Genomic DNA, 23071 nt, shown 5'->3' with positions numbered 1-23071 from the left:
TTTTAATGCATTCCATTCAAGATGACTGTCAATGGCTCCAAAGTTTTATAGAAACTTAGTCTGTACCAGTTTCCTCCCCAAGCTCCTCATTTCACCGAGTCCTGTAAAGACAGTAGGACACAGTACTCGGAAAGTTCCAGTGTACAGATCTGGTAGCAAAAGAGCAGTGAGGCTGGGCCACAAGCCAAAGGTCAATGAAGGCAGAGCGGCTGTGGGTAAAGCAAGGTAAGCTCACCAGGAGGCAAACCTTGCAAACTCCTGCTGCTGCACGGAGGAAATCATACTTCCCGGTATTTCTCAGATCCCTTCCAGTAGGGATCTATTAAGATCTGTGTGGAACTGACATTTCAGGACAGTCTCTTCTGTACCCGATTTGGCCTCCTCTCCCGTTTCCCTTCCCCTTGTCTATCATGCGCCATGTATACACATTTGATCCTGTGAAGGCTAGAGTGTTTTCCTCTATCACTCTCCACCTTCTTTTTTTGAGGCAGGGTCTCTCACTGAACTTAGAACTCACTGATTGGCTACTCTGTCCGGCCACAAACCATAGGGATCCCTTGTCTCTGAAGCCCTAGGGTAGAAGCTGCCAAGCTTTTTCAGTGGTGCCTGGGACAAAAACTCAGATTCTCGTGCTTGTGTGACACATACTTTACTAGCTGATCCAAATCCTTAGCCACTGCTCTCTTAGTTCTCCATGGTAACTCTGGAAATGATTGGGAGTCAGGAAGTCGGTGGATAAAATCAGGGTGTGGCTGGAGCATACTATGTACGAAGGAAAGTGGAATTGCCAGCAGCTATCCCAGGCCTGATGGGCACAGTCCTAGGTTATTATCTTAAACAGGGGGATCCCTAGCCTGAAGTTTTGCAAATGCTGAAGTCTCACTTCAGCTCCTCCTGAGGAACCCCAGTCTCAGCTGTGTCTGGCAGATGTCTTGATTGGCTGGAAGATTGCTGCTTCCTTGATGTGGTGATGATTGCTTCTGAAGGATGGGGTAATAGAAACCGCTATCATTTCTGAGCATTTTCTAGGCACCATCATTGTGCAAAGCATTTTTGCACATATAATCCCACCGAAAATCCCTATAAGATGAACAGGCAACCCAGTGACATTGACCCTGCTCTATCCTATGGAACTTCCATGTGACAGATAAAGAAATTGAGGTTCAGGGAAGTAAAGTAACTTCTCCCTAATCACGCATCAGAGTTTGGCCTACGAAACTCCAGTGTCCATTCCCTTGGGGCTCAGTTGTAGGGATTAAAAAGAAAAAGAAAAAAAAAAAGATTTATTTGAGACCTTTTCCTACAAAACCTGATTTGTTTTGTAGAAAACTGATGTAACTAACTGGCCCTGAAATGTCCTAAATGAGTCTGCAAATGCTCACCTTAGCTCTGCTCACAGTACCCAAGGATGTCTTGATTGGCTGGAAGTCAGATGCCTGTGGCAACTAAATGTTTTAAGAATTTTGCATGTGAGCCAAAATCATATCAAAAGAGAGCTTTATTTTTGTGACTTTCACAACTAACAAGATGTATGTTGCAACTCAGCATCTAATGGTTGAAAGAAAAAAAAGGTAAATTGTCATGGCTGGCATTAGCAGAAGTCCATTTTAGCAAAGAAATGTAGTCATGGGCATTTGAGACTCTTCTTCCCTGGAAAATAATTGTAAATGTACTAAGAAGGAAAAAAAGGAAATTCCCAGTGAGAAAAAAAAATAATCCAACTGGGGTCACGTTTATCATCCAGACTGATTCAGACTTCTGATATTCTTATTTCAGAAGGAAAATTTGGACAATGTCAAAACTTGAGGATATTTAATATTTTTGAGGGTGGAGGAGAAATTACAGTTTAGCCTTGCTGGGTAGGGATCAAGAGAGAACGTCTTTAGCTCTCAAAAACTGTTTTACACATTCAAACAGCCTCAGAATGGCTGAATCGCTCCTGAACATGGCAGTTACTGGTTGCTATGGGAAGATATGATAGGGCCATGATTACTTTAAAAAATCAGTCATAATAAAAACACATTTGAGACTCGATTCTAAATGCTATACTTAAATTTGGGCGACTTAATTGCCCATAGAATAGAAATGAAGTCCCACCAGTAGGCAGTAACTTCTTACAGCCACTGTGTGTGAAATTGAAATCTTAAGATATCATATCAAATATGCACCTTCTCGAAGAAAGCTCTCCCCAAAGAGTTGTGACAGATAAGAAATTGACCCAAAGTTGCATGCATGCCTCTCTTTTTTTCCCTTTAACACACTCAGGTCAAAGCAAAGACATCTTATTAAAAGGATATTTATGCCCTGGAGTTGGCCATTCCAAAGTTACCTCTTGGAGCCCAAGGAGATATTTCTTTTAATAACTAACTCCAACCCCATGGAAAATTGGAGCAAGGAAAGTGGACGGACACACACACACACACACACACACACACACACCACCCTGTTCCATTACAGATCCCATGTCCCACATAACTCAAGTCAATCCTTACACCAAAACCCCAGATAAGTAATTCCATTATTCCCATTTTACTAACGAGGATGCTGAGAATGTAAACTCTTGCTATCCAGCCCAGTTTACACAGCTGTAAAAGGGAGGTTAGAATATAGGCAAAATCCTCAGCCATTCTCTCCACACTGTGTCTTGAGGGCAGTTTTCCTAGTCACATGTGCCCTTTAGAGTCTAAATCAACCCCAAACAATCTGGTTCCAAAGCCTCCGTGTTAAGTAGATAAACTGCTAATCACAACCCATGCATTATCATTGTTTCTCTTTCTTCTTTTGGTTTTATTTGTGAGACAACATCTCATGTAACCCAGACTGGTTTTTAACTAGCTTTTAGGAGAGGATGCCTTAGAATTCCTAATCCTCCTGCCTCCACCTGGGATTCCTGGTCTATGCCACCACAACCAGTGTTTATTGTCACTTCAGATAGAAATGAAAGTAGGATAACAGGTTACATACTCATATAGTTTAGGCTTGCCTAAACATTGTAAAGATACTTGTTTTTAATTTAAAAACAAGGATCTAAATAGGAAATGATCTTTTAAATACTGAAGGTGGGTTTTGGACCAACACAAGGGCATGCATACAGACACAGATTTTAATTATCCTCTTTCAGTTCACAAATTTCAGGACATGGAGACAGAAAGTGACATGAATCTGTATGTTGTGAGTCAGGTTATTACTAGTGAGAAATCAATGTGGATTTGGACATTAAGCATCCAGGAATTCACTTCTGGCTTCAGCAGGCATATTCCAGGGTGAGTTGATCTAGGCTACAAAAGAATCTTTATAATGGGTTTGAAATGCCTGTGACCTTGATAAAACAATGGATTGTGAAAGCACTTGGGAGTTTCCTTTTTACAAGCCTCAAGACTGGCATCATCGTAAACTAACGAGCCTTGAACGATCATTTCTGAAGCCAGTTTCAAATAAGTCAAGGCCCAGGGGAAGCCACGGTTTTTCTCCCTGGAAAAGTAGCTAGCTAGTGTCCTCTTCTTCCCTTTTGCATTTCTTTCTCCTTATAGAACTTGCTTTCGAGCTTGAAGGAGAAGACTGAACCCTAGATCAAGCCTGTCCTTTTCTTTGATTTACATAGGGCAAAAAAAAAAAAAGCAAGTAATAACTGTAAGGTCCTTGATTATTGGGAAGGCACTTCCGAGTATTGCTGGCACTTTACAGAGAGGGCAAGCCTAACCGCTGGAGTCCGCTCTTTGAAAGATGCTGAGGGAGGGAATTCTGTGGCCAGCAGATGGAGAGGAGACCCGGACAGTGTGGTCCCTCCCAGCCACCCTCCCCGCGGGATTAGCTGCCCCCAGTACTGCTCAGGCGCACCCGGCGCGTGAGGTGCCTGATCGCACAGCTCGCATCCCCTGTTTGGAGCGCAGTCGCAGCCGCTAGCTAGCCGCCAATAGAGCCGCGCTGCTGTCCCGGGCATCCCAGAGCACCGCGACAGTGGACCTGGGACCTAGAACCTAAGACGAGCGCGCGAGAGCCAGCCACTAGGAACGCTTACATTTCTGCAGGTGCTTATTTCACATTCTTGTATTTTCTTTCCCGCGGGAAGCCAAAAGGGAAAGGCAGAAGAAGGGGAACCCTGGAAAGGACGAATTAGTGGCAGCCCGGCTTCTTGCCCCTGGAGAGGTACTCAGGGGAGACTCTCCGACGCGGGCCCCTTTAAGAAGCTAAGTCAGTGCTGCTGCTGCTGTTGCTGCTGCTGCTACTGCTGCTGCTGTTTGGATTGCTAATCCCCAGGAGCCCCGTTTAAAAAAAAAAAAAAAAAAAAAAGGAAGAAAAAAAGGGGAGGGGGCGGGCAGCTGTCTCTTTAAATGTGATTTCCTTCTATTGTATTTGAATCGTGATCAGGAAAAAGGAAATGAAACCAGAGACAGAGGGAAGCTGAGCGAAAATAGACCTTCGCGAGAGAGGAGGGAGCCCGGGGACAGCCGCGCGGTCCGCTCCCCGCCCCCAGGCCGCCGCCCCCTCTCTGCCCTCGGCGCCCCGACCCCGACGAAGGTGTGAGGGGCTCGGGGCGACCGGGCGGAGCCTGCGACTGCGCGCGATCGGGACCGGGCGGCGGCGGCGGCTGTGGTGACGGCAGCGGACCGGGATGGAAGGTTAAGTCCTGGGCAGCGGCAGCTGCCGCAGCCGCCAGAGGGAGGCCGGGCTGCTCCCCGGCCCCCTACCTCGGCCGCCGCGCGCCGGGCAGCCGGCTGATTCGCTCTCTCTCTTTGGCGTTTGAAGGGAGCGCGGTGACTGTCCTTGAGCGTGGAGGGGCGAGCTCGCCGGCGGAGCGACCGAGCAAGAGGAGGCGCAGGAGCGGCGGCGCCCGAGCACCCGAGGGGGTCCGAGTCCAGGCAGCCGGTCAGGCACGCGCCACAAAGGGAGCGCCCCCGCCACCCGGCACGCCGCCTCCCTCCCCAATGTCCTCGGCCATCGAAAGGAAGAGCCTGGACCCGTCTGAGTAAGTGTGGCGCTTCTGTCCCCGCGCCCCCACCTCCCCCACCCCACCCGGTTCCAGGCTTGGAGCGAGGGGCTGGCTTCAGGTCCGCTCCCGCAGCGTGCCCTTGGTCCCTCGGTGTCTCAGGGGCTCTCCCTGCTTCTCGGGTGACTCTGGAGACACCGAGAAGGACTGGGTGGCGGAAGCAGTACCAGGGATCGGCCCGGCGACCCTGCGAGCCGCTCCAGGCTACCTGGAAAACACTCCAAACCTTCACCGGCGCCAGAAAGTTTGCCCAGGAGCAGGCACCTGGAGCCCGGAGGCGCAGGTGATGTGCAGGGAGAGTGGATGGAAGGATTCTCCCTCCTCCCTTCTCGCTCCACCGGGTTCCCTTTCTCTTTGTCCATTTGGCCCTGAAAAGGGGAGACACTCCCCTTTGGGGTCCCAGACAGTCTTCTACCCAGCCCGGGGCAGAGCGACTGCGGGCACTGATGGGGTCCGCCTGTCCACCTGGGAACTGGTTCAGGCCTCCAGAGACTTCTAGAATAGCTAATTCCGAGTTCCTCCGGGTACATATTCGCCCCTCCCACGAGTCTTCTAGTGTGGGCATGCGAACCTCGAAAGTTAGTGCTGTGTGTGTGTGTGTGTGTGTGTGTGTGTGTGTGTGTGTGTGTGTGTGTTTTGCTGGGGGGCTTGTTTTGTTTTGTTTTGTTTTTTGTCTAGGTCCCCCCCCGGGGGGAGCAGAATCCAATCGAACTCCCAGAAGGGTTTGGGGTCAGCGAACCAGAGCTGTAATAAACTTGCACTGTCTATGCTCTGAGCTTTGCGCTGGTTTGCAAAGAACATCCCCCATTCCTGTCCATACCTCAGCCCATTCTCTAGCCTTAATAAGGGGAGCCAGGAATGCTTAAGGTATCGTTTTTCGCGTCCACGCAAATGCCCTTTTAAGAGTCATTAGCTGTCTGGTTTTGCGTTTTTATTCCTTTGAAGTCTCCATCTAATCCTTTGAAGGGTTTTGTTAACACAAGACCAAAGGAGCTGGCTAATGACTTGTCCATTTGTGCTTGTAAGCAGCATTTGTTTTGGTGGCTTTTTTTTTTCCTTTTCCTGCTTTAAAAGAATTGTGCCTTCCTGCTGAAGTTTCCCTACTCACCCCCCCCCACCTTCAATTTCAGCCTTCTGTGGTGTTTATTTACCTGGGTTTTACCCTCAGTCAGCAGCATAAAAACCCAGCATGTTCTCATAAAACACAGGAAGTCCCACGATCCAGCGAGAATATAAACATCACTCTTCAGTCTTGAAGGTTAAGACACCAGCTCCGAAAGGAGCTAGGTTTGTTGACATAAAGACCAGCTTCCTCAAAATCTCAGGAGAAAAATAACAACCCTTTAAAAAGCAAGTCGGTGTCTATAGTTTGTTCTCTTTTAAAAATAAACTTAGCATTACCTCTGAGCTCTGAGTTTTCAGAGATTGGACAAGACATGATACTCAACGTAAGAGAGTCAGACAGACAAACTGGTGTTTACTGATTTCCTATCTGCACAGCCAAGCCGCTCATCCCTTATTAGAAGTTGAATCTACAGAGTTCAACTCCTTTTTTTTTTTTTAAAAAGGATTTTATTGTTAAGTATGTGCACATGTGTGTGTGTGTGCACCTATGTGCAGGTGCTGCGCCCCCCCCCCCCGACCCCTTGCAGGCCAGAGTTGCTGGATCCCCTAGAGCTGGAGTTACAGGTGGTTGTGAGCTACCCATTTTGGGTGCAGACTCTAACTTGGGTTCTCTGAAAGAGCAGAAAACACCCTTTGGAAAGTAAGTTTTCTTTCCAAAGTTTGTGCCTTTTTACCCCCCTTGAGACTAGAGAACAGAAAGGTATCTCAAGGCTGTAATAGTGAGCAAGAGGCCCACTGATAGTCTGCAATATGTGCCCAGTGAAGGCAGGCTGTCATTGAAGATGGACAAGCCAGGTGGAAACAGAACATTTCCCCCCCACTTCCTAGGAAATTGTTGAGAAATTTTTCTGGAAATCAAAGCTATAGAGGTACTCTGATATTTAGGATAGGCTGGTGGAAGAAAGTCAAATATTAACTTAAGGTGAATCTCATTCAGTCTTTCACTTACATTGTTCACCAGAGATAATGTCACATCATCGTTAATTATGGAAAGACAGATGGAGTTGGGATCTTGTCCTGCCCTTATCTGCTCTCCGACCATCATGTCTTTTTCTGTTGCTACTCACTCACCTTCTAGATGCCTCACTGTGTGCTTGCTCAAAGCCAGCTTGGGTCTTTACCACCACATCTCCAAGTACAGATCGGCCCTTGCGTAGGCGCACGAAAAAGTGGCATGTACACAGGGAGCCAGAGTTCATGAACATAGATTTCTTCTACCACGCAATTGGGGATCCCTCCTGCCTCCCTGCAGGTCATTTTAATTCTGGGGAGTTCTATTCCAGATAAGTGCAAATTCTTCTCTTTCAAAGTTAGCTGGTAATAGCATTGCATCTAGCATGCTGGAGGTTCTGTGCTTGCTCATGAAAGCCCAAAGAAAGGCCATGAGCAATGCAGTGAGAAGAGAGTTGATTCTGAATTGATGTGCTTGAATAAACCAAGGACCTTAGTTAACTTTCAGGTGGGATGGAAACCCTTACATATACCCCATAGAAACAGATTCTAACATATTATTAAAATTATTTAAGATCTGAACCCATCTCACCCATAGTCCTATATTCACAAGAGGCTGAGGCAGATGAATGGAAAGTTCCAACCCAGCCTGGGCAGTTTAATGAGATCTTGTCTTAAAATTTTTGAAGGAGGGAAAGGGTTTGTAAGCTGCCTCAACTGCTAAAGGTGATTGCTACTAAGCCTGACAACCTGAGTTTGATCCCCAGACTCCACAGGGTGGAAAGGGAGAACGGACTCCTGAAAGCTGTCCTATGTCCTACACACACACACACACACACACACACACACACACACACACACACACACTCACGCACACATGCACGAGCACACACACCTTTTAAAAACTAAAATAAGGGAGCTGGAGAGACGGCTCCATGGCTAGGAGCATCTCCAGCTCTTATGGAGGACCCAAGTTTCATTTCCAGCAGCCATATTAGATGGCTCACAATCACCTATAACTCCATTTCTGGAGTGTCTGACACCTCCGGCTTCCTGGGGGCATCTCCCTTATGTGTACATACCCTCATGCAGATGTACAATTAAAAATAATAAGTTTTAAAACAATACAAACACAAAGAGCTGAGAAATAAATCTCTGTGGTGGAGTACTTGTCTCACCTGAGTAGGGACCTGGTTTGGTCTTTAGCACTGAAAAAAACCAACAACAACAAAAAAAAAACCCAAGACTTGATTTGGTTGTTTTGTTTTCTTCAAAGTTCCTGGCTCTAAAAGAAGATGATTTTATGTTTTATGCAAAAAGGTGAATTTAGTGCCAGCATTTAGCTAAATATTTACAGTGGATGCTTAATGGTATGAAGGTGTTGGAATGTCCAATAAACACTCCTTCTCCAAGTCTCACTGTCCCTAATTATAATGGGGCTGCATTTCATGGGTACAGGCCAATTAGGCCACAAAGTCTCTTGGTAAAAGTGCCAAATAAAAGTAAGAGGCACAGGCTTATCCACCCAAGGTACCCAAGAGAACCCCATTGGGCATTTCACAGTAAGAATGAAATCCAATTTTTAAAATAAAAAAACTAGATATGTTTTTTTGAAAAAAAAATAGTGTTTTATTAACTACCACACTGTTATAATACACTTTTAACGTACAATAAGGTAGCCTTTAAATCTGAGGTGGTCTTAAAGATAACAAATGAACAGAATCCAACTTCTTGAAATAGGTGAACTGCTGCAGTTATAGGTACATTTAGGAAAATTGTAGAGCTCTTAAAAAACTAGATATTTTTTACATGTTGGTTTTATTTGAATAAAGTTCCCAGAGAGCATCCGTTACTTATTACAAATCAGCAAGTGTTAAGTTGTGCCTGTCTCCTATTTGATGTTACAATCTGTTCTTTCATACACATTTCTTCTCAGAAAAGTTATTTCTTATCTGTAAAACAGAAATATTTAGGTTCCAGGAAGGTAAAGCAAGCAGAGGCCCTATGTATGACTTTGAAACAATTTTACATTTGTGTGTGTGTGTGTGTGTGTGTGTGTGTGTGTGTGAGAGAGAGAGAGAGAGAGAGAGAGAGAGAGAGAGAGAGAGAGAGAGCTGTATGCATGGGTTGACATGTAGAAGTCAGAGGACAACCTGCTGGAATTCTCTTTCCTTCCACTCTGTGGGCCCTGGGAGCCACATCAGATCACCAGGAGTGACAGCAAGCACCCTTGTCTCCAAAGCCATCTTTTAAATAAAAGAACACATCCCTCAGGCTCACTGTGAACAAACTGCCTGGATGGAGATTTTTCTATCAATATCATTGCCTTTCATTCTCTTTAAGACCATTGTTTGTCCCTTCTCCACTTTTTTTTTTAACTAATTTAACTTTATTCAAAAACACTTTTACTATTGTTAGGAAAAAAAAGTGTGTGTATAAAGAAAAATCTAGTTGATGCCCTCTATCTGTATAACAACAGCCTTGTATTCTAGGTACTCTTTGCCAGGATTCGTTCAGATCTAGTATTATTCTGTTGTTTTGAGACAGAGTCTAATGTGGCCCTGGGCCTCTTGCTGACGATGATGAGCTTGAAAGCCTGGTTCTCCAGCTCCCACCTCTGGATTGACTGAGATACTGAAGACTTGAACCAAGGGCTTCTGATATGTTAGACTTTCTATCTATGGAGCTTAATCTCTAGCCAAAGATTCATTCAGAAAGTAGGATGGAATGGACAGTTTCAATTGGAATAATTAGATGTTGATGGAATTTTTTAGTTTGGAAAGAGAAGGCAACCTAATATAATTTTGGTTGCTTTCTCGTTTCTTCTGTCGCTTTGATTCTGCACTGGGAAGGGCTTCAGTAGGGTAAATTCAACAGACTCTCTGTAGATTCTTAGCACACTGAGTCATCAGATGCTTTAACTGTGAGCAGCTCCTTTCGTCCCAAGTATGTTCTCTGGGATTTGGCAGTGCAAATGTCTTGGGTACCAAAGAAGAAAAGGAAGGAGAACTGGGAAGACAGAAGACAGCAGAAGAGAGAAAGTTGGAAGGAGAGATGGGGGGGGGGGGAGCAAAATGGTGCTGGAATATAGTCAGGGCTACAGCGCCACCTGCAGGTGCCTTGGACATCTTCTAGTATCCTGTCTTCGAATTTTCAAATGAAAAAGTCTCTCTCTAGCTTGCTCTGTCGCCGTCCCTCCCCGCTCCATCTTTATCTAAAGTTGACTGTGTCTCTGCAGTCTTAGATAGGGAGTCTTTTCTCCTTACAGTGCTGAGAGGAAATGGAGTGAGGTTCCCCGTTTAGCATTGAGGTGTCCAGGGGCCTTGTGCTTGTCTCTCTCCCGCGAGTTTATCCCTAATGCTTGGCTTCCTCCTCAGGGAACCAGTGGATGAGGTACTGCAGATACCCCCATCCTTGCTGACATGTGGTGGCTGCCAGCAGAACATAGGGGACCGCTACTTCCTGAAAGCCATCGACCAGTACTGGCATGAGGATTGCCTCAGCTGTGACCTCTGTGGATGCCGGCTGGGAGAGGTGGGGCGGCGCCTCTACTACAAGCTGGGACGGAAGTTGTGCAGGAGAGACTATCTCAGGTACCTTCCCCGCACTCCTGGGGCACATCTGGGTTTGAACACATGGTCTCTAGCTCCTGGTCTGGCTCTGAGGTGCCTTCCCAAGGAGACTAGGCCTTGGAGGGTGAGCCCCAGCTGCCTCTGCAGAGGGGCAGTGAGCTCTTCCTCTGCTGTGGCCAGATTTGCAGAGACACTTCCCTGTGTGGTAAATCACTAGTGCCTTTAAAGGTAAGAGAAGAACAAACACAGAATTCAGAATAAGGACAAAATTCTGGGGGGCAGACCAAAGGATAGTGTTTGGAGAAGTATACATAAGGAAATAGAATATCATGGCAAGTGGGGCTAGGGAGAGAGTTCATTCATAAGTTTCAGGGTGGGTTCTTAAGACCTCATTTTAATACTCAATAAACGTATGCATACATCTCCATATTCTTTTGTATGACTCTAATATTATTGATAAGAACTTTTAAAATAGCAATCTTTTCTTGCTGATGAGCTTCAAGCACTGAGTCTCACAGCAGGAAGATAGCATCCAGTGGCTATAAAGGATGAGGGCCCTGGAGTCAGGATGTTAGAGTCACAGCCTCATTGCTTCCTAGTGCTATGGCCTTGGCAAGCCTCTATTGGACACAAGCCTCTACTTCCTGTCTATAAAATGGGTGTAGTATTATTAGTTACTTCTAAGGTTAAGAATAATGCAAATGAAGTGCTTGACTTGGTACATGACTGAAGAAACAGATGTTAGCTGATTTTATAACTGACGTATGTCATGGTGGTATCACAAATTATTTTCCAATATAATGGACAAGAAGATGGGAACATGGAAGGGTATAATAAGAAGGCCAAGTAAGACAGGAACATTTCTGCTGACCTGGGGCATGCTCTTTTTCATGTGAGTGTCCTGGCACCAAGTGAGTGTCTGCCTGGCATGTTCTAGCATCTCTAGCTTCTCTGTTAGCTGTGCTGGAGGTACCTCTGTGCCCTATACTGTCAGATCCACTCCGCTGTTCAGCTGTCAGTTCTTTGTCATGGTGCTGTGGCAGAGGTTCTACCAAGCATGCAGCCCCAACATATTAGGACCATCTAGCCCGTGGAAGAAGCTCTTTTAGACTTCAGTGCCCGTGACTGCTGGGGTGGCTCTTCCTCCTGTATTTGTTCTCAGGGCATTGCACATGTGAAATAAAACCAAAAGTGCTAGTAATTCCACAGCTGAAGAAAGCTTATTTGGTCACCTGAAGACTGAATTAGCTTTTACACGCTTGCATCCTTTGATGGAAATTATTGCAAATATAGTGGGTTTTGGCAAAAAGAAAAGAAAGCAAGTAGGCCTGACTATAATTTTGTTGAATTTCTCTTTTTCAGTCATAAGGAAATAGAATGGAGATAAATACAGACCTGGTTTTACTCACCCCAGGTCTGCCAAATCAGTCAGAAAGCAGCTGGGTAAATGATTCCCACTGGGCCCCTGCCTCCATCCCTGTTGAATCATTTGAATCTTATTAAACGAAGTCAGATACAGTAAGGTCAAAGGAGCCGATTCCTCCCTATCTCCACGGTTTTATAGAACATTCATGAAGAAAGGCAGCACTGCCTGGGCTTGTTAATCTTTTCCATTTTCAAAAAGGAGAGGAAAAAAATAGTCTGGGAGAGCCCAGTGTTAATTAACTTGTGTCTTGGTGACACGAAATAATTCTTCTCCCTGCTACATTCCCAGGCAACATGTTAATTAACTCTGCATTAGTGCAGGCGTTCCCAGCCACCCTTTAATATTTATATTATTGTTATTAAAATGGGCAGCAGAAAGCTTAAGGCGCTGACACCTCTTGACAGAGGAGGGATTTCTTTTCTTCTCCTTCTTTATGGATGGTCCATTAGCCATGAGCTTGTTTACTTCAGTTCTTTGGCATAGCTGGTGCTGATTTAACAGGGTAAGTTCAGAATGACTCAGTAGTTCCTCCAGTGAGGTCCAGTCCCTCTCCCTAGGACAGCTACTCCCCATGAGGGTCCAGAATGGTTAACTATCTTCTATTCCTTTTGCAACTTCCAACCAAAAACATCCAGGCCCTCAGCTCAAACCTGCTACTGTTACACTGTGTTGTCAGCAGCTGGTTCTATGGGTGTCCATCCCAGATCCCCACGGATCTAGTTTTCATGATCTTTTATATAGGGCAATCCCCTCTAGCCTATGGTTATGTTTCAACAATTGGCTCTTACACCTAGCCAGCACCTGTTGTAGCCAGAAATATGCAGCCTCACCAGACCCTGGTGCCAATGACCCATACTTCAGGGGAGTCGCAAGTTCCTGCAGCTTAGAGGGAATCCAAGGCCACTTGGAGATAGGACTTATGCTTCAGGAGTCCCCAGCCATAGGGCCAAAGCTCTCTCTGAGTCTGTGCACCTGAGATCACTACTCCACCCCCTCTCCTCTTTCCCACTTCCTCTGAAGACATCATAAACCACTTGAATGTAAATGCTCGCCTGTGGTCTGCTTCTGCAATATCCACACAATACAAGCATTCTCTGAGCCAGAGGTTAAAACACACATTAAGTGTCAAGTCCTGGCTTATTTTCATTACTGTTAACATCTTGGAGTACCTGACTTAGAATAAACTGCCCAGACCTTTGCCTCTAGACATGGGCTTACAGTGTAAGACACAGAAGCCTGAAGCATGCCCTTTGCTCAAGTCACCTAGTTAGGTAGAGGTAACTCTGGGGCCAGAGCTTGTCTCCAAAATGTTAGTCCTTTGTCCTTTCATTAGCTTCCTGATGTGTTATAATTTGCTTTCTGATGGACCTTTAATAAGCTCCCTCCTTCCTTAAGGATCTCACACCTCGGGCAGTCGGATTCATTTGGTGCATACTGTTTTCTCGGTTGTGTTCTGCTCAGCTCCAAGCTTAACTTACTGAACGGTCAGGCACCAAAGCACTTTCTGCTCTGTGACCTCAAATGTGACAGTTACCTACAGCTCCACCATTGTTCCTGCAGGATAGAATGTTCTCCCCTATTGAGGAGTCTGCCTCCAGCAAAGAAAGTAGGGTCCAGAAGAGAGATGAGCTCACCCTCTACTCACAGACCCTTCTTATTGGCCATTAATTCTGGCCAAATGTTGCAAACTTTGGTAACTGTCTTTACCTCTCTTAGGATGCGCCAGTCAATTCCCTCATTTTGTAAGTTGGTAAGAACTTCTAATGAGAACAAGCATTTACGGGAAACGTCATAAAGGCCTTACGTAGAAGCTACAAGCTTGATATGCTATGTTACAAGCCCTATATGAAAATAACCCTGCAGCAGTGGTTGGGAGCACACCTGGGATGTGTTCACATAGCCAGTGTTGAGCTCAGTCTTGGATGTATGATGCTCTGACATGCCCTGGGTGTTGCACTAACATCCGAACAAGGTAACTACTAGCATGGCTCAGAGAAATCCAAGGCCAAACTTCCTTCTGGTCCTTGTCCTGGTTTCTTCTGTTCTTACAGGCAGGCTCATTTTTAAACTTTAGCCATCGTTAGCTTCATTAGCACACAGTTTGCTGAGCCTTCTCTTATGTGTCTCTATCAGGTAGAGGAATAGTTGAGAATTTGTGTTTCTAACAAGTTCCTGGATGCTGCTGATGCTGCTAGTCCCTTGACTGGCTCACGGAAAACCACTGCACTGGCTCCTGCTAAGTTGCCTCTGCCATCCCAACGCTAAATGTTCCTTGATTAAGGGCTGATGTGCCAAGGCTAAGGAGAATTTTGATTTAGGTGTGAGAAAAGTGATCTCTCCTGAGAGTCATGCTAGGGGGACAGGAGGAGAGTGAATGAAGATCTTCTGTGCATCATGGAGAGATGCTGTTTGTCCTCTGGGTCTCTGAGGCATGATTAGTGGTACTACATGTCTCCTGGGATACTCCTGTCTCCTGGCAGCTGGGGCTCCAGTGAATGGTCGTGTGGACATGGACTTTGCAACTTGAGAGAGGGGGAGGTGACTCAAGGCATACTTCCCAATGGGTGAAATTAGTGTCTGTTGATGTTGTAGAATTGGGCATCATAATGATGCCCATTTTACTGTATTCCTGGTGAGTTACCCCTTCAAGGGCTGGCTCCAGCTCCTTTTCTACAGAGAAAGTCCCTCTGGGGAGGGGACATGTACAGCATGCTTAACTTCTTCTCACAAGTCACTTCAGCTACATCTCTTCATAGCTGGTTCACACTGCCTAGAGGCATGGACAAAAAGCAGGAAGGGAGGAATAAGAGAAAAGAAAATGCCACAGTGTTACCCAGCCTACCCTCTCTGCTTTCAAGAAACCATTCATGGGCTATTATCTGGGTTCAGCTTTTCTGTTTGTTTGTTTGTTTGTTTTTATGTTGACATAGTGTATCACTGTGTATCCCAGTCCCTGCTCGGAACATATCCTCCTGCCTCAGCCTCCTGAGTACTGGGATTACAGATGTGCACCACTGTATCTGGCGAGGTCCAGCTTTTCCCAGCTGTGTGAAATCCTGATAGACAGAGCCAATCACCAATCCCTTCTGCCAGTTTTTGCTGCCCCTGTCTCTTAGCTTTTTTTTTTTCCTTTTTGCCCCAGGCTTTTTGGTCAAGATGGTCTCTGTGCTTCCTGTGACAAGCGGATCCGTGCCTATGAGATGACGATGCGAGTGAAAGACAAAGTGTATCACCTGGAGTGTTTCAAGTGTGCTGCCTGCCAGAAGCATTTCTGTGTAGGTGACAGATACCTTCTCATCAACTCCGACATAGTGTGTGAACAAGACATCTATGAGTGGACTAAGATCAATGGGATGATTTAGACCAGAGTCCCCAGCACCTTGGGGAGGTGTTCAGTGAAAACACTGTCTCAGTGGGGGTCTTCATTCTTAGGCACTTTGGGAACCTGAGGGTGGGTGAGGCATTTCTTAGGAGATTGTGGGCTCTCCTTGGGCACTAAGACATAGCATCCACATGACATAATGCAAAGGCCAAGACTTCAGCGACAAAAGGACCAGCCCTTAGAGAGAATTTATGGTCACAGACTATCCATAGTAACTGACAAGATTAGTGGAGGAAGTATTTGGGGACCAGCATGCACTGTGCCATCATGATAGGATTTCCCAGATAGGCAGTGTTGGGTATAGATTAGGTGTGACTGTGGCATTTATGGACTAGAGATGTGCAATTAATTTCTTCCTGGCTTTGGAACAACCCTATTCTAACCACTGTTCTTCACACTAGGGAAGGAAAGAGAGAGGAGAACAGTCATTCTTTTTTTCTTGGTCACCTTCCCAAGGCCTAAAGTGTTGGGGCCAGAGGAAACTGCATGGAAATACATTTCAGTTGGGAATGAAATACACATCTTTCAATCAAACAAATATTTAAAGCAATCTTGATGAATCACTGTTTTTAGACACCTTCATTTTGAGGTGAGGCACCCCCCACACACAGATTGTTTCTATACAAATGTAAATCTTAAGAAGTCAAAGTTGTTCAACTATTTTATTATCTTAGATTATATCAAAGTATTTGTTGTGTGTCATTAGAAAAACAAACCTCAATTTGGAGACTTAATAAAAATGACAAGCTAAAATGCAGTGTTGTTGATGTGAAATAACTTACAATTTGGGCTAACAGGGAAATGGTTTCCTTTTTTCCTCTTGGAAAGGTAAAGTAAATAAGCAATTTATTTCTAGGTCAAATAAAAAAGCTTCCATTTATTGCAAGGGTTTATATGAGGTTTATATAGGTTTCTGTATTACGGGCAATTATATAACAGGCCATCACATAGCTCAGAGGGATGTGGAATAATTAAGTTGTTATTGTAAAATGTGCATTTCACTTTGGCATTGTGTGGAGTGAGTGGAAGGCAGCAAGATCATTGCCTTTGGGAAACTTGTAACCTAGAAAGCACACAAATACATAAAATAGATTCCCTTTGGGAGAGAAGGTAATTACCTGGCTTGAAATGTGGCGAAGATGCTGAGCTTGACATTTCTATTTTCCAAGATGTGTGTCTCAGGGTGTTTTATGACAAGTGGTTAAGAGGACCTTACTTTGAGGATTTAAAGCCGGCACCTTAGCATCTGTGTTTGCCTGCACCCCAGAACTGGGGGGTGGGGGGTGGGGGGGTGAGCTGACTGCAAGCGCCCCCTGCTGGTCATTCTTCAACCCACCAGTCCAAGGGCGTCCCAGGGAATGACATACCTCCGTGAAGGATATACTTTCAATTATTTCATAAAACCATTGGCAAACACCAGTGGATCTAGATGTGTTTAATTATCAAGATGTCAGAAACATGCAGCTAAAGCTATGTTTAATTAACTTGACGGTGCTCTAACTTCTCTGTCACCGAAGCTTTTTTTTCTTTAATTCTAGAGAAGGAATAATGAAGTAATGTCTCTCTTGGCCTGTAAAATGCTCAAAGTGCTTGGGAGATCTGACTGCTTAAGGTGGCCTATTTAAAACGAATCCAATTATATGAAATCGGGGCCTAGGTAGCCATCAGGTGCTCCTGGGGAGGGGATGTGTGCTCTAACTCTGCAATTCTCAAACTGCAGTCCCTGAGCCAGGTTATCTGCATCACCATGAACTTGCTGGAAATAGACTCAGCGAAACTCACTGGAGGGGGGGGGGCTGCCTGTCCTGGACCGGGCTCTGGGTGCAATTCTGACTCATACTCTTAAGTCTAAAAACAGCTATTTTACATCATCTTCCAGCTAGCAGGAGTATGCGTTCTGTATTGTTAGTATTTAATATGTGACATGAAGGTTAATCACTGAGGAATTCATACATGGAGATAAACACTGCTTACCCAAGGGCCCGAGACTGTTCACTCCGCTTGTTCAGCTAACAGCTGTCTTGTTCTTCATCTAACACCATCACAATTGAGTCTAACATTTTTTTAAATCTGTATAATTCTGTTTAATTATATCTAGTTGAATATAGCAGTGAGATTCCAAGAATGGAGGATTCATATCCAAAGACTAAAATGTAAGACATTTCCACTTTACTCACAGGGCTAAACACTGTATTGGCGCATGTACAGTAAGGTACATCAAGATGAGCTGAACCTATACTTCTAACTCAGGAGAACCGAAGAGGAGACACTGTACCAGCCTTTTGTATGATGGCTCAGCCGTTAAAGGACAAATCCATTCTTAAACTGCAAGATGCCATTGCTATGTGATTTGTATGCCCTACATCCATATAACAAATAAATTACCAAGATGAGTCCATTGGACCCTAACAAGTACTTCCCATCTGAACAAATATTTTTGAACAAATATTTTTAGTCTGTATAGTACCTGTTTCATTATACTCTTGCAATTATGTGTGTTCAAATATAATTTTTATAACGCTCAAAATTGAACCAAAGCCATCACACATGCTAGGCAAGTGTTAATGCTGCCAGTCTAAAATTTTAACCATACCAGTGATGATAGTAACAGTTATCGCTACTTAATTGTTTTTCTCGGATTTTGTTTGAGACAGAGCCTGTGGGTTGCCCAGGATAACCTGGAGCTCACTGTGTAACCCAGGCTGGTTCTGAACTTGCAATGTTTCTCCTTCTTACTCCTGAATGCTGGTATTGTAGACATCCCATCACACCTGGTTATACCCATTATAAATAAAAATAAAATGATCTTTGTCTGGGTAATGTAAGCTTTATTGATAACCTCCCACTATAGTACAACTCATAATAAGATTTAAGAGGTAATCAGCCTAGACCTTCACCATCCCAACAAAGTGATCATTGATGCCCCCCTCTTTATTTTCTTTTTTTAAATATGGTGTGTGTGTGTGTGTGTGTGTGTGTGTCAAGAGGACAACTCTGGGGAGTCAGTTTTCTCCTGCCACCTTATAGGATCTAGAAAATGAGCTCAGGTTATTGGACCTGTGCATGCACCTCTACTCACTGAGCTCTCTTGACAGCCCTTATGGATACATAAGCAGAAGGTTTGCAGAAAACCACCCTAGGGTCTCCAATCCACCCTAGGGACTACAATATCTGACCCCTAACTGCCTGCAGAGAAAGAGAGGCCAGCTCCCAGAGCCTGAATGTGTCCTCCAGACCCAGCATAAGGGAGCTGGGCATCTCTTCCCTGACCTACACCTTGATCCATCAGTTTCCTGGAAGTATTTCTCCTTTTCCCTCAGGCGTTCCTCTGTTGGGAAGCAGCTTCTTCCACTGCTCCAGTAACTTGACCTGTGCTTCTCAGGAAAGTTGGGCTCCCAGAGAGCTGGACTGGAACACCAGCTGAGAGGCTTAGCAGCTGAAGTCTTGGGTTTTAATTACAATGACAGGGACTACTTAATAATCCTCCACATGGCACTTCCTGGGCCAGATGCTCGCCCAGATCTTCACAACAATTAACTCCTTGAATTCACTAAGCCCTCCAAAGAAGCTTCGGTTTACTGTTACTTGTGTGTACCATGAAGGACCCTGAGGCCCAGGCAGTCTAAACCACTGGTCTGAGGTTCTCCAGCACAGCTGGGGCAGGCTGCTTTATCTGGGTGTCTCAACCCTGTGCCCTGCTGCCTATCCAGGCTCATATTACTACACAGAAACATGCACCAGGGTGTAAATGAGTATATACCAGAGAGTGGGCACTTTTGTTTTATGATCTTATGAATGAAAATTTGTGACACCCCTCCACATACATTTCCTGAGCCAGCAACAGGACTTTGCTTATGTGGTAATCCTACACACACACACACACACACACACACACACACACACACACACTCACATCCTGAGCCAGAAACAGGACTGAATTTATATTGCAAATGAATATTATTTTCTTTCTTAAAACAAAAAAGCCTCTTATCACCAAACAGAGAAAATCAATACCTTTCTCCCCCAGTTACAGGATGCTTGAGCTTAGTCTATTGGGAAATGTCAACAAAACACAAAAATGAAAAATAAGCACATAATAAAGATATGTGAAAAGTACAAAGGCAACAAACTAGCCCAGGATGGTTGTCTAGGAGGAAGAAGGGGGATGGTTGTCTAGGAGGAAGAAGAGGTAGGTTTGCAATGGCCCTTTACCTGGAAAGAGCTTGTGTGGGAAGAGCCAGGAGTCAGGACCCTGGAAGGATTTGTCTTTAAGTGATCCCAGAGTGGCCATTTGGAGTGGCCGTTTGGGCATTGGCTAGGGGGTGGCTGGGGAGCATACAGTGGGGTTTAAGTTCCAGTTCTGGGACTTGACTACCACTGTGTCTCAGTGATAGAGCAGGTTTCTAGGGTTCTGCTTTCTCACAGGTGCTCTTATGCTACTGTGCCGCAAGATCTGGGCCCCAACTTGACCTTGAACTTCTAGCTCAAGCCCGGTCTTCAGCTGGTGTTCTTACTGTTTCTGCTTGCAGAGGTCAGTCGCCTTGAGTGCTGAGGAGTCTCTCGGTGGACAGGAAAAGCTGGTACCTCGAAGGCTGAATCTACAGGGTCAGCGACTTTCTTATGGGGCTCATCCATCTATGCATCCTTTGCTGTGGCTTCTTTTCTAACTTCAATCAGAAATTGCTGCTGGGGCGGGGACGATGGCTCACTGGGTAAAAGCACATACTGTACAAGCATGAGGACCCACATTCTATCTTCAGCACTCATGTGAAAAGGGCTGTGCATGTCTGTAACCTCAGCGCTCATCTCAGGGAGGACAGGGTGGTGATGCCATCGGGGTTTGCTGGTTAGCCAGTCTACCAAAAAATGGTGATCTCCAGATACAGTGAGAGACCCTGTCTCAGGGAACAAGATAGGACAGCCATTATCCTCCTCTGGCCTCTTCACATACTTGCATACATAGACACACACACACACACACACACACACACACACACGCACACGCACACGCACACGCACACGCACACGCACACACGCACGCACACGCACACGCACACGCACACACACACACACACACACACACACACACACACACACACACACACACACACGCTGCTAAGCTGATGTGATGGTGACCAGCTACCCAGGAGGCTGAGACAGGAAGATTTCTTATACTAAATCTCTTAAGGAGGTTGGGGTGGGGCTGGTGGATTGCTCCTAATCCCAAATCCTGTGAAGGCAAGAGTACTGTCTCCTTTTGTCCTGATGTTTCCAGACCCAGTCACCCACCTGACACACTATGTGCTAGATGTGAGTTTTGACTCTCCTCTAAGATTCCACAGCATTTATTGCCCAGCATATTTTCTTTGTTTTGTTTTCCACTCTGTTCCCTACTATAAAACTCCATTTGGGAGGAAGGCTCTATCTCCAACTAGCAGAGCCCTGGGGCTAAAGCCTGCTTCTGTCTCTCACTGGCTGTTGGACCTCAGGCAAACAACTTCACCTGTCTGGACTCAGTTTCCTCAGCAAGTGACAATAAATAGAATTGGCCACAGAGGGCTCTTATGTGTATTTGAGTTCATATTCATAAAGCCCCTAGCTCTTCACTGACACCATGTAGGCCAGAGTTACACATGTAGAAAAGGAAGATAGCAACTGGTGAGTCCATTTATAGGGAAGATGGACTTTTCTGTAATTAAATACATTTATTTATGTATAGAGTTGTGCATATGCACATGTACTACCCATGTGTGTCACGCTGAGCACTTGTAAATCAGAGCTTGACTTGCTTGAGTTGTTTTTCTCCTTCCATCATGTAGGTCCTGGGTCAGGCTTGGCAACAAGAACCTTTACCCACTGAGCCATCTTGATGTTCTATTTTCGAAAGGAATGTGGAGAATCCTATTCTTCGAAAATGTTGATGCTATCAAAGACTGTGAAATTCTTCAGACTGAAAAAGGCTCCAGAGATCTGACAACTAAGTGGAATATGTGGTTCTGTTCTGAACCCATTAGTCTTGGGTAGGCAATGCTACAAACAAACAAACATTAGGGACTGGGGAAATAGGTCTGTTAATGAAGCACTTGCACAGGGTTCTGAGGCCTTGACTTGGATTTTAAGAACCTGTGTAACAGCTGGGAGGATGTGATGGCCTCCCTGTAATCCCAGTTCTGTGGGAAGCAGCGACAGGGGGTTCCCCAGAACAAGCTGGCTAGCTAGACTAGCATAACAGTGAGCCCCGACTCAAGTGACCAAGGAAGACACCTGGTGTGCGGGCCAATTTTGTGTCAACTTGACACAGGCCAGAGTCACCTGAGAGCTGGGATCTTCAACTGAGAAAAATGCTTCTATGAGATCAGGCTGTAGACAAGACAGTAGAGTATTTTCTTAATTAGTGGATGATATGGAAGAGCCCAGCCTATTGTGGGCACCACACTGGGCTGATGGTGTGGGGTTCTATAAGAGAGTAGGCTGAGAAAGCCATAAGATCTCGTCTTAAAACCCAAATGCATTTAGCTGAAACAAGTGACCCCATCGATGCTTGCCACCACACACAGTACCTACAGTGGCTTTGGGAGGATTGACTTCTGAAGCAGGTAATCTCTCAACCCTACAAAATGAACTTGCTAAAGTTTTCCTATTTCCTTTGTAATTAGGATCAGAATTTCATCATTTGATTCTGGAAATGTGTATATTAAGGCAAGAGTGTAAGCCATCACCTTTGCTTGTATGTCTTAGAACTAAAAGGAGTTTCAAAGCACTATCCGAGGCTGCTCTCTACCAGTGGCTATGAATTAATTCTCCTGGAAAAAAGTATTTCTACAAGTTAATAGAATCTTTGAAGCTCAATCAAGCCAATTTTCATTGTCGAATTGTGATGCCTTTGAACTCTGCTCATTGAATTAGCCTATTAGATGACCACCTTGAAGATGGTTTTGTTGCTAACTCGGCAGCCTCTCTGTCGCTCAGTGTCCTACCCTATCCCATTCATCTTAGTTGCTTAATGAGCAGCTCCAGGCAAACACTCCCTTTTCATTATATAGTAGCTAAAAGAGACTTGTAGCCAACATGATAGACAAGAACTGAAATCAAGAATACTGATGTTGCCACTAATGAGGCCACCAGATCTGTTTCCTCATTTGCAAAATGAGGGATTTATGTCATTTCTATGAATCTGGTATTCAGATTTTTTAAAAAGTATTATCTTATTTTATATGAATGGGTGTTTTGCTTTCATGTATGTTTGTGCTCCATGTTGGAGCCTAGTGCCTGAGGAATCCAGAAGGGGGCAATAGATCTCTTTGAACTGGAGTTGCAGAAGGTTGTAGCCTCCTTGTAGATAGTGAGAATCAAGCCCAGGTCCTTTGGAAGAGCAACAAGTGCTCTTAACCACTGAGACACCTGTCCAGCCCCTAGTATTCGGAATTGGATTTATAGACATGTGAGCATTCAAATGAAGAGCAAGCATTTGCTGGCAGCTGGTCTGCAAGATGCCCTAAAGATTTTGTTTCCGGGTTTGAGCTGAATGAGGTTTCTGTCCACATCAAATAAAGATAATATGACAAAGACATCACAAAGTTGGTGAACTATGACTTCTAAGACCAGGTCATAAAAGACTGGATGACTTG

At 45.1% G+C, this 23071-nt stretch overlaps 1 protein-coding gene across 3 annotated transcripts; it reads left to right on the top strand.

Annotated features, from left to right (window-relative positions):
* The first annotated feature begins 3836 nt into the window (after positions 1-3836).
* Positions 3837-16200, top strand: Lmo2 (LIM domain only 2). 3 transcript variants are annotated; one of them, XM_035446754.1, is made up of 4 exons: positions 3837-4028; positions 4747-4966; positions 10441-10656; positions 15204-16200. In XM_035446754.1, exons 2-4 carry the CDS (start codon positions 4926-4928, stop codon positions 15421-15423), a joined length of 477 nt encoding a protein of 158 aa, XP_035302645.1. In that variant the 5' UTR covers positions 3837-4028; positions 4747-4925; the 3' UTR covers positions 15424-16200. The 3 variants fall into 3 exon arrangements, with proteins under 3 accessions (XP_035302645.1, XP_035302647.1, XP_027278154.1); XM_035446756.1 differs by lacking the exon at positions 3837-4028 and adding an exon at positions 4392-4518; XM_027422353.2 differs by lacking the exon at positions 3837-4028 and adding an exon at positions 4392-4619.
* Positions 16201-23071: the final 6871 nt, after the last annotated feature.

Source organism: Cricetulus griseus, chromosome 6 (assembly GCF_003668045.3).
Source record: "Cricetulus griseus strain 17A/GY chromosome 6, alternate assembly CriGri-PICRH-1.0, whole genome shotgun sequence".
Lineage (NCBI taxonomy): Eukaryota > Metazoa > Chordata > Mammalia > Rodentia > Cricetidae > Cricetulus > Cricetulus griseus.
Note: the sequence above shows the minus strand (reverse complement) of the source record. Positions and strands in the feature narration are given on the sequence as shown.